The sequence below is a fragment of the Glandiceps talaboti genome, chromosome 14, assembly GCF_964340395.1.
Source record: "Glandiceps talaboti chromosome 14, keGlaTala1.1, whole genome shotgun sequence".
Classification (NCBI taxonomy): domain Eukaryota; kingdom Metazoa; phylum Hemichordata; class Enteropneusta; family Spengelidae; genus Glandiceps; species Glandiceps talaboti.
This window is the reverse complement of record NC_135562.1, coordinates 21,587,288-21,600,128: the sequence shown is the minus strand read 5'-3', so window position 1 is coordinate 21,600,128 and position 12,841 is coordinate 21,587,288. Positions and strand designations below refer to the sequence as shown.

Genomic DNA, 12,841 nt, shown 5'->3' with positions numbered 1-12,841 from the left:
CACTAGGTTTTACTGTACATATTTTATCTACGTTCTGATCAAATCTTTCCATGATAGGGTGTTTTTATAAAAGATTTAGAAACAATGTTTCATATATTTGTTAAATTGTAGCTCCCATTCCTAATACAAAGTAATAGATTTTGAGGGGGATTCCTGTGTAATCTTAAAAGGCAAAATACTGAACAGATGTTACATTTTTTATGTCCATCACAGTACATGTATACCCCAGGGAGGGGTGGGGGGAGGGGAGGTACTCCCTTAGAAAGGTGTGTGCGTAGTTTCCCCAAGAATTTTCTCTATCGACCATCTGTGATATGCATGAAGTAATGCAACCTGTGGGTGTCACATTTCACTAGCAAGCTAACTTATTACTAGGTTGGTGACCCTGCTGGATGACCATAACTTGTCAACCGGTGATGTACATTCCTGCGTGAAAATCCATAAATATGGGTTGACTTTTCACCAGGAAATGCCCTAATCATGGGGAAATGTTTTTAACTTGTGCTGCACACCCATATGAAAACATTGGGATACACCTCTCCCTCCTGGGATTTACTGGTACATGTACCAATTTCAAAGAAAGATAAACAATAACTCATTGAAGTATTCCATATTATGAACACTCTTGGTAATTGCTTTCATTCTCAATTTATCTTAATTTGTTTACATTATTCTGGTAATCAAAAACCATGGTGGAAAGCCAATTTCTTTATCAAGGAGCCTGTATTATTTGGTATTTTGTTCTCAATTTATGTTTATTTGTTTACAGGATTCTGGTAATCAAAAACCATGGTGGAAAGCCAATTTCTTTATCAAGGAGCCTGTATTATTTGGTACATGGGATGGAGTATTTACATCGTGTATGATCAATATCTTTGGTGTTGTCATCTTTTTACGTACAGGTTGGGTTGTGGTGAGTATAAGCCATAAATTCAGTACAACTTATTACATTTGTACCCATCATTTCTTGCATTGGGTTATGTGCATACTACATGTTATGCAGTACTATACCAAAGACAGTGCTGCATACTATAGGTTATTTCTACTGCAGTGCTATACCAAAGACATTACTACATACTGTATCACAGTGTATGTTATTTCTACTGCAGTGCTATACCAAAGACATTACTGCATATTAGCTACTGCAGTGCTATACCAAAGACATTACTACATACTGTATGTTATTTCTACTGCAGTGCTATACCAAAGACATTACTGCAGTGCTATACCAAAGACATTACTGCATACTGTATGTTATTTCTACTGCAGTGCTACACCAAAGGCATTACTACATACTGTATGTTATTTCTACTGCAGTGCTACACCAAAGACATTCCTGCATACTATATGTTATTTCTACTGCAGTGCTATACCAAAGACATTACTGCATACTATATGTTATTTCTATACTGCAGTGCTACACCAAAGCCATTACTACATACTGTATGTTATTTCTACTGCAGTGCGCTATACCAAAGACATTACTACATACTGTATGTTATTTCTACTGCAGTGCGCTATACCAAAGACATTACTACTAAATTCAGTACAACTTATTACATTTGTACCCATCATTTCTTGCATTGGGTTATGTGCATACTACATGTTATTTCTACTGCAGGTCTATACCAAAGACAGTGCTGCATACTATAGGTTATTTCTACTGCAGTGCTATACCAAAGACATTACTGCAGTGCTATACCAAAGACATTACTACATACTGTATGTTATTTCTACTGCAGTGCTATACCAAAGACATTACTGCATATTAGCTACTGCAGTGCTATACCAAAGACATTACTACATACTGTATGTTATTTCTACTGCAGTGCTATACCAAAGACATTACTGCAGTGCTATACCAAAGACATTACTGCATACTGTATGTTATTTCTACTGCAGTGCTACACCAAAGGCATTACTACATACTGTATGTTATTTCTACTGCAGTGCTACACCAAAGACATTCCTGCATACTATATGTTATTTCTACTGCAGTGCTATACCAAAGACATTACTGCATACTATATGTTATTTCTATACTGCAGTGCTACACCAAAGCCATTACTACATACTGTATGTTATTTCTACTGCAGTGCGCTATACCAAAGACATTACTACATACTGTATGTTATTTCTACTGCAGTGCGCTATACCAAAGACATTACTACTAAATTCAGTACAACTTATTACATTTGTACCCATCATTTCTTGCATTGGGTTATGTGCATACTACATGTTATTTCTACTGCAGTACTATACCAAAGACAGTGCTGCATACTATAGGTTATTTCTACTGCAGTGCTATACCAAAGACATTACTGCAGTGCTATACCAAAGACATTACTGCATACTGTATGTTATTTCTACTGCAGTGCTACACCAAAGACATTACTACATACCGTATGTTATTTCTACTGCAGTGCTACACCAAAGGCATTACTACATACTGTATGTTATTTCTACTGCAGTGCGCTATACCAAAGACATTACTGCATATTAGCTACTGCAGTGCTATACCAAAGACATTACTACATACTGTATGTTATTTCTACTGCAGTGCTATACCAAAGACATTACTGCAGTGCTATACCAAAGACATTACTGCATACTGTATGTTATTTCTACTGCAGTGCTACACCAAAGACATTACTACATACCGTATGTTATTTCTACTGCAGTGCTACACCAAAGGCATTACTACATACTGTATGTTATTTCTACTGCAGTGCTATACCAAAGACATTACTGCATACTATATGTTATTTCTACTGCAGTGCTATACCAAAGACATTACTACATACTGTATGTTATTTCTACTGCAGTGCGCTATACCAAAGACATTACTGCATACTGTATGTTATTTCTACTGCAGTGCTATACCAAAGACATTACTGCAGTGCTATACCAAAGACATTACTGCATACTGTATGTTATTTCTACTGCAGTGCTATACCAAAGACATTACTGCAGTGCTATACCAAAGACATTACTGCATACTGTATACCAAAGACAGTACTACATATCTGTATGTAAAAGATAGTATGATTCTTCTATGTACATGAAATCACATAAACACATGCACAGTCATATATTTTCACAAAATGTGCTATTTTTGATCAAATTAATGCATAATAATATTAATAACAGAATCCTATGACTCGTGAGTACCAGTGTATGTACTCACGATATGTGCTGACATATTTTCAGTGTTTTCTGCTACATTTTTTCTCACTACATGTGTTATAGTATGAATACAGAGAACACTGAAAGTGCTGTAGGTCCAAATACCAAGGTCTACCGCATGCTACACTGTCACTCACGTATCATGGAGTTATGTCATATTACATGTACCAACTGTAACGATAATCTTGCATCTATAATTGAGATATTTTAGGACTTTGTCAATTCATCATATTTCACAACTGGAATACAAAATACATTGACCTTTTCCAAGGCATAATGACTCACCTTAAAAATTAGGTTTTTGACAAATTTGTTCTCATTTTCACCATATAAAGTTAACTGGAATTTCATAAGTGTCTGATGTTGGCTGGAATTTCAAGCCATGAACTATCGCTGGTTCATAGGTCTCTGTGGTTGGCTGGAATTTCAAGCCACAAACCAGAGATGGTTCATAGGTCTCTGTGGTTGGCTGGAATTTCCAGCCACAGACCTTAAAAATCACCCATATTATGCACAAAGTGGTGAAGAAAAATAGCCTATTTCCACTTTTTCCTGCATATAATGACCATGAAATTGACCATTTGGAATGGTCAATGTATTTTGGACTCAATTATTATTATCAGTTTCTTGCAGGTATTTTTTCAGTATTGCTCTGCAGTGAAAATACCACTAGAATAATAACATGTGCACCCACCAATGCAAGTAATTTATAGTACATTTGTAATAATACTGAATCATGACCTATCCTTTGCATAGTAAATATATATCTATTAATTGCTGTGGATTTTATGATGTATATTGTATTTTTGTCACATGTGGTCATTTATAATTCAAATTGAATAATAGATTAACCAGTATAACCACCAAAGTTATCGTGGTGGTGGTGGTGGTGGTGGTGGTGGTGGTGGTGGTGGTGGTGATGGTGGTTTCACTTCCTTTTTTACTCTAGAAAAGCACAATGTCATACTACTGTGGACAAGTATATTTTTATAATAGTAGCAAGTTTAAGTATTTCAGTTAGTTTTTAATTTTCACAACTAAGTATTAAATGTAAGTGTTACTGATATATCATCAGTGTTTTTGGTTAAGAATGTAGAAATAGGTAAAATCTACTGAGTTTCCCAGGTATTTGGGGTTTTCCCATCCAAATATGGTACATTGTATTCTAAATATATTGTGCTAGGTTGTTAATAGCAGAGAGGGTGAAGTTTGCATATATTTCCATGCATTGTACTGTCTAATTGCAAAGTTCACCACATTTCCCCGGTAGTACATGTAATCTCTCCTATTACCATGGTTCTTAAAAGTCTTAAGAGAAACACTGATCAATGAAAACTAGAATAGACTTGGATAGCATAGTGAACAAGCACATAGTTATTTAGTATTTAACTATAGGTTACATATAGGTTGTGTACTAGTAAACAGTCTGGATGTTCCGCCATAGACATCATGCAACATTTACAAAGTTAAGGTTGTCGTGTGGGCTAGGACGTCAGGTGAATTTATCAATAAAACTATGTAAATCCACTCATAATGTCATACATTTTTATTTAGACGCACTGGAGTCGGAACTAGCAAAGGGCATACCATCAATAAGCAGTAAACACAGCCACAAACTTTGACCAACTAAGAGTAATTGACATTTTACTGGGGAGTCTGATGCACCCTCTACGGCAACTTCCTGAGTAACACACACATACATACATACAGGGAGTGTGAGGGTCTGCCGTAAAGATATTTTAGTATTTTAAATGCCTAACTATAAAACCTTAATCTCAAATAAGGTTTTACAAAAATTATAATGAAAACTGACATTCTACTGTGTTCAAATAAAAGTTCATTTGTGTTCATTGTTAACGATGACACTGTATCATAAAATCTCATAATGGAGGCTCTCAACAAAATTTAGGTTGAAAAATATACATATAATTATAAGTAATGTACGGCCTTTGATTTTAAAAGTATAGCATTCTTTGTTTGATTTGATGAAGTTCAAATATATGTCTTAGTTTAAGCACTTATTAGTAGTCAAGATGTGAAAACATCCAAACTCCACACTATTTTGGGAGTCTGTAAAATAATTTTTAAAAAAGAGAGAAAACAATTCAAACACTGCACTTTACTAACATGTGACTAATGTATTAATTGCAGGGTAATGCTGGTATAGGTCTATCTGTTTTAATTGTTGCCATAACAATCATCGTGGCATTAATTGCAGCTCTTTCTGCTATTGGTGTATGTGAAAGATGTCACCTAGAAAGTGGTGGAGTCTATTTTCTTGTGACTCATGCTTTAGGAGCACGTGTTGGTGGAACAGTTGGAGTACTCTACAGTTTTGGACAGGTAAGAACCATTCAGACTGGTGTCTCTTTTATTTCTGCAATAAATGAATACAGGAATGGCTGTAAACATATTCTGACCCAGGAATAAAAGAACAAATGAATACATACAAAATTCTAATGTGCTCCTGAATGGAAATACTGTTTTTCCCCAACTTGTAGTTTGGTGTACCCCTGTGGTAGAATATAGATTAATACATGTACAAACAAATACCCCTGTGGTAGAATATAGATTAATACATGTACAAACAAATACCCCTGTGGTAGAATATAGATTAATACATGTACAAACAAATACCCCTGTGGTAAAATATAGATTAATACATGTACAAACAAATACCCCTGTGGTAGAATATAGTTTAATACATGTACAAACAAATACCCCTGTGGTAAAATATAGATTAATACATGTACAAACAAATACCCCTGTGGTAGAATATAGATTAATATGTGTACAAACAAATACCCCTGTGGTAGAATATAGATTAATACATGTACAAACAAATACCCCTGTGGTAGAATATAGATTAATACATGTACAAACAAATACCCCTGTGGTAGAATATAAATTAATATGTGTACAAACGAATACCCCTGTGGTAGAATATAGATTAATACATGTACAAACAAATACCCCTATGGTAGAATATAAATTAATACGTGTACAAACAAATACCCCTGTGGTAGAATATAAATTAATACGTGTACAAACAAATACCCCTGTGGTAGAATATAGTTTAATACATGTACAAACAAATACCCCTGTGGTGGAATATAGATTACATGTACAAACAAATACCCCTGTGGTAGAATATAGTTTAATACATGTACAAACAAATACCCCTGTGGTGGAATATAGATTACATGTACAAACAAATACCCCTGTGGTAGAATATAGATTTAATGTATTTGTAACTATTCAACTACACTTACGAGTCTTCATCATAATTGTCATGTTTAGATTGTGTATTATTTTATTCTTTTCAGACTGTAGCATGTGCATTATACTGTACTGGTTTTGGTGAATCTATATCTGAGACATTTGGATGGGAAGGGAATACATGGGCAGTGCGTGGAATTGGTATAGCTACTATTCTGTTACTTCTTGCTATCAATATAGCCGGTGTGAGATGGGTGGTCAAATTGCAGCTTGTATTGTTAGCCATTTTAGGAGTAGCAACACTAGATTTTGTCATTGGTACATTCTCACATACTGACCCAGGTAAGTGTATTCTCTGTTATATTTATTTACCACAGTGGAAACTAAGCTTTCATCTTAGGGAAAAAATGAATTTCAAGTTGGCAGTTCCTCACCCAGTTTCCATGGTAATCACATGTTTACCAGGGTAACTGCAGAACCGCTACCAGCTGTCAATAGTGAGCTGGTATGCATATGGAAAAACGCCACTACCGTGATGCTACAATATCTCCACTGTCTTTTGTTTGACATGTCTTTTGAGTGTGCTGACAAACACCTACATCTATTGTCATTTCCTCATTTTTGTCTTTGATTATTTTATTTTTTGCGAATAGGAGTTCAGCGAATTCGTAAGCTCAAAGTAGGTCATCCCCAAATAATTATGGAATTGTTTAACATCGATTCTATGCATAACTTGCCATAAGTAATGTGTGATCTAATAAATGTATGGGAATGTGATTTGAATGATCTACACAGGGTAGTTGATATCAATATCAAAGATAGACACAAAGTACAACTATTGGTGCACAATGTTGATACACAAATGTAAGCCATTGTATGGATGTTGTTTTAGTTGTGTTCACAACTAAGTGACATTTCTAATCAACTCTATGATCATGTAGTATGGTGGCTTCTAGTATTTACACTGTCTTGAGTACAAGGTGATTTTAGCCACACAACAAAAACCACCACTTTCACCCACTTGTGTAATCGAATACCAGTCATAACGGCCCGTGACCATAACGGCCCGTGACCATAACGCCCTTTTACCAAAACGGCCTGTGGTCAAAACGGACCGTTTTGGAACACTTGGTGGTCAAAACAGCCCGTTTTCGGAAGACGCAATAACGATGGAATAAAGGTAAATACAGGACGACCAGCCTATCTAACATCGGATTTTAATCAGATGTCATTTACACTGACAATTTCTCATTGTCTTCAATTTAGTTTGAAAAGTTTAAAGCTTGTGGTAGACACGTAATTTATTCACGTAATTCTCTTGGGACTGTCGCAAAAGTAGTCGGTCTACTACAGAGGTCTACTTGGCAACAAGTTAGCATTTGTATAATATTCATACCAATGATAATGCAGTATGATACCTAAGCTAATAAATGATTGACAAGGTATACTTTTAATCATAATTCATGTAACTCCCATGGGACAACAGCTGGCAGGTTCCCTCACAATAAATTTGAAGTTGTGCAGGCTACATACGAATGATAATATGCCAGATTAAAGTACCTTATACTGATTGTCCCCCCCCCCCCCCCTTGCATAAAATTTTGGGGGATTTAGTTCAAAATAGGGGGGGGGGCAACTGAATAATTTCATTTTTTAATCTATATTATTTTGGAGGATTTAGAAAATGACTGACTTGGCATGCATTGGTATATTTTGTAGTACATGTACATACAACGATGTGTAACTGTAAACATATTCCACGTGGGTGGACTCACATCAACATACGTAGCTTCAATTCTTCCGTATGACGGTATACGGTATGCCGTAATTCAATCTGCTATTTACATCACAGAAACATCAGTATTCTTTCTAGGAATGTAACATTGCTAAAAATGTATATTTCCCTTCATAAGATGACTGTATACGGCGCATTCCAACCTCCAAGTGTGATCGCTACGCTAGTCTTTTTACAAGTCGCCATGTTGTGAAATAATTAATGTAATTAGGTCACTACGTGATATATGACCAATAGGATCGCAGCTTACAAAAAAGTGAGCAATTTCACCCAATCACGTTGGGTATATGATACTGGCAGAGCTATTCACTGACCATGCATTGAAAGTTGTCAACACTTACATGTATTACGTCTTTACCGACATGGGACTGGGTACATCATACTACATGTACAATATCATGTGTCACTATCCAATATACATTAAAAACAGCTGTGCTTGTCACAGAGGAGAAGCCATTACCAATTCCTGCATTACCTAATGTAAATTCTAATTTTCTTATCTTCCGACAATGTCTGGTACTTTTTACTTGGAAAATCGTTTTTATAGCATGCTCCGGACTGAGAGACACTGAACGATCGTGAGTTATGTGCTTGTTTGTTGTTCCAAAACGGGACTTTATGACCACAGGTCGTTTTGGTTCAGGGCCGTTTTGAGTACGGGCCGTTTTGACTACGTGATTTCCAAAACGGGCCGTTTTGACCACCGGGTGTTCCAAAAACGGGCCATTTTGACCACGGGCCGTTATGGTCACGGGCCGTTATGACTGGCTACCGTGTAATCTACCACCTGAACAACAACAGTTTTAGTTTTAGTTTGTCTTAGTAAACAGACAGTGTGGTTTCCATTGTAGTATTAATTCATCTCTTTTGGATCCAGTGTTTAACAAAGTAGTATGTTAGATGGGTCATAGAAAGTGATATTAACATAATACATTGTACTTATCAATTATTATAAACTCTGTACAGCATTGTGTCAATCTCAATAAAATCTGATGTAGTGAACTTGGCATGATTTCTTTATGTACTGCTTACTTTTATTGTTGTTTGGTTTTTTTTTTCGTTCTTTGAGCGCCTTGTACCTACATCTGATACAATACTATAGGAGCAAGTTCTATACATAGTTTGAGTTGCCTCAGACTGTATTTTGTAGGCCTACCATGCAGGGAATTAATTCATAACTTTGTGACTTGTGTCTTGCTTATTTGCTGTATACATGTTAATGATTTTTTTTATAGAGAATGGATTTACAGGATATAGCGTTGAAAATCTACGAAACAATTCGATAGCAGCTTATGACGGCAATCCTAATTTCTTCACCATATTTGGAGTATTTTTTCCAACTGCTACTGGTGTGATGGCAGGAATTAATATGAGTGGAGATTTAAAGAAGCCATCCCGCAATATTCCAGTGGGTACCCTGTCAGCCATTGGTGTGACGGCATTGCTTTATCTACTCTATGTTGTCCTACTGGGAGCTACATGTGAAAACAGTACATTAATAGACGATTACATGATAGCTGAAAAGGTAATCTTATATTTCTATATTCTAATAAATTAAAATGGTATCATATTTATGGCCAAAAATAATAAATATATCAAATATTATAGGTGAAATAATTACAAAATTACTTTTGGAATATAGAAGCTGTCATGTTGGGTAGTTGTGGGGCACAAATTGACAACTTCTCCCCTAACCCTCATGTTATCAATTGTTTGACTTTAAAGTTTAATAAAAGACCTTGCTTTCTCTGTAGGTAGTGTTAGATTGTTCACTCTAATAAAAGTACTTGATTTGTCTGTAGGTAGCATTGGTTGGCTTTCTATGGTTAGCTGGTCTGTATATTTCATCACTGTCATCGTGTCTCAGTGGGTTGTATGGAGCACCCAGAGTTATACAATCCATTGCCAATGAGAATGTCATTCCTATAATCAAAGGACTAGGCCGAGGTGTAAGTATTACTCTTTGTATTTTTATCTCAGAAGAGAAGGCAAAATTTTCACATCAGAATCAATAACAGCTTGGCCAGTACTCAAACTGTGACAAGTTTTGCTGTTGTAGTCAAATAGTTCATTACTTTCCTAGGATGTGGTGATAAAACTACTTGGCCAATACACAAAGTGTCTGGTAGTCAAATAGTTTATTACTTTCCTAGGATGTGGTGATAAATTTGCTTGGCCAATACACAAAGTGTCTGGTGGTCAAATAGTTCATTACTTTCCTAGGATGGGGTGATAAATTTGCTTGGCCAATACACAAAGTGTCTGGTGGTCAAATAGTTCATTACTTTCCTAGGATGGGGTGATAAATTTGCTTGGCCAATACACAAAGTGTCTGGTGGTCAAATAGTTCATTACTTTCCTAGGATGTGGTGATAAATTTGCTTGGCCAATACACAAAGTGTCTGGTGGTCAAATAGTTCATTACTTTCCTAGGATGTGGTAATAAATCTACTTGGCCAATACACAAAGTGTCTGGTGGTCAAATAGTTCATTACTTTCCTAGGATGTGGTGATAAATCTGCTTGGCCAATACACAAAGTGTCTGGTGGTCAAATAGTTCATTACTTTCCTAGGATGTGGTAATAAATCTACTTGGCCAATACACAAAGTGTCTGGTGGTCAAATAGTTCATTACTTTCCTAGGATGTGGTAATAAATCTACTTGGCCAATACACAAAGTGTCTGGTGGTCAAATAGTTCATTACTTTCCTAGGATGTGGTAATAAATCTACTTGGCCAATACACAAAGTGTCTGGTGGTCAAATAGTTCATTACTTTCCTAGGATGTGGTAATAAATCTACTTGGCCAATACACAAAGTGTCTGGTGGTCAAATAGTTCATTACTTTCCTAGGATGGGGTGATAAATTTGCTTGGCCAATACACAAAGTGTCTGGTTGTCAAATAGTTCATTACTTTCCTAGGATGTGGTGATAAATCTACTTGGCCAATACACAAAGTGTCTGGTGGTCAAATAGTTCATTACTTTCCTAGGATGGGGTGATAAATCTACTTGGCCAATACACAAAGTGTCTGGTGGTCAAATAGTTCATTACTTTCCTAGGATGGGGTGATAAATCTACTTGGCCAATACACAAAGTGTCTGGTGGTCAAATAGTTCATTACTTTCCTAGGATGTGGTGATAAATTTGCTTGGCCAATACACAAAGTGTCTGGTGGTCAAATAGTTCATTACTTTCCTAGGATGGGGTAATAAATCTACTTGGCCAATACACAAAGTGTCTGGTGGTCAAATAGTTCATTACTTTCCTAGGATGTGGTAATAAATCTACTTGGCCAATACACAAAGTGTCTGGTGGTCAAATAGTTCATTACTTTCCTAGGATGTGGTGATAAATCTGCTTGGCCAATCGGAAAAATGTATGTAAATAAATAGAGTAAAAACATACAAGTTTGCGTTATTGACTTTATTTATATAGGTTCATTTTTATTGGAAAAGTTTGGCTAATTGAAAGTCTGGTTTGGCTAATAAATTTTGAGGCAAATTAGCCAAATTGCTAGTAAATTTTTTGACCCAGCTGGAGGAAACACTGATCACACCATTACGATCGGTGCAATATAAAAAGATGATGGTACACATATTGAAATACTACCAGAAACCCAGCACTGTATACCACATTAGAAGTACATTTTAATCAACTTATCAACATCTCAGTTGTAAAAAAAAAAAAAGAACTTGTTGTCATTAAAGGAGTGAAATTTTGCTGTCAAAATTTGGTTAGAAGTGTGAAAATGCAGTTCACCAATCACATTGAAGCCAGACCACCTCCCCCTAAATGAACAAAGTTTGTTTATTTAGCTTGTGTGACATTGTGCAATTGTTCCTTTAGGACCTGAATAATACTGTACTGTACACCTAGAAACTTTAGACATGTAAATGTGGAATTTTTTGAGTAACAAGATTCATTTTGGATGAATTTGATTTTGATTTTACAGAAAGGACCAAACAAGGAACCGATTCTAGCATCAGTAATGGTATGTGTAGTTGGTATAGGATTTATATTCATTGGGCATCTCAATGCATTAGGTCCAATTGTAACCATGCCATTTCTACTAACTTATGCCATTGTGGACTATGCATACTTCTCACTGGCAATGAGTTATGACACACAGAAGGCTGGAGTTCAACAAGATAAAAGTGAACAAGATACACTTTTATCACATATTGTGGATAGCAGTGTGAAGAAAAAAGACAGTAAAGGTATAGCTAACGGTTATGGGTCTGCACCGGTAACAGAAGATGAGGGTAAAGTGGATGATACAGAGGAAGCTATTGAAAGTCAGTCACAGATAGTAGGCATTGATGATAAACAAGAATTAATTAGCAAAGAAGACAAAGCAGAGAAAAATAGTAAGTATTATATTATTAAAGAACATCAGTAGTTTATTGACAAGGTATAACAAGTTTTATCAATAGGGCAATTTGTTTTGAATACATTTAACTGTATTTGAAGTGGAATGTAATAGGGAACTTGCAATCCAGACAGAGCATGCTCAAATGTAAAGGACTATGGGGTTATCTGTGGTTATTATAATACCTAATCTGGTGCTACCAATAAAAAAACCTCCCACAATTGTCAGGGTGACTATGAATTGATCATTTGTGGTTGCAAACATTGTA

General features: G+C 35.8%; 1 protein-coding gene across 3 annotated transcripts in view; it reads left to right on the top strand.

Moving 5' to 3' along the window:
• LOC144445608 (solute carrier family 12 member 8-like) overlaps positions 1-12,841 on the top strand; it is a 60,518-nt gene that overhangs the window by 35,328 nt on the left and 12,349 nt on the right. For all 3 annotated transcript variants that reach the window (XM_078135219.1, XM_078135218.1, XM_078135220.1), the window contains exons 3-8: positions 770-913; positions 5,338-5,529; positions 6,513-6,747; positions 9,436-9,725; positions 10,003-10,149; positions 12,157-12,571. In XM_078135219.1, coding sequence (XP_077991345.1) covers positions 770-913; positions 5,338-5,529; positions 6,513-6,747; positions 9,436-9,725; positions 10,003-10,149; positions 12,157-12,571 — 1,423 coding nt within the window. The remainder of the gene's footprint in view (positions 1-769; positions 914-5,337; positions 5,530-6,512; positions 6,748-9,435; positions 9,726-10,002; positions 10,150-12,156; positions 12,572-12,841) is intronic.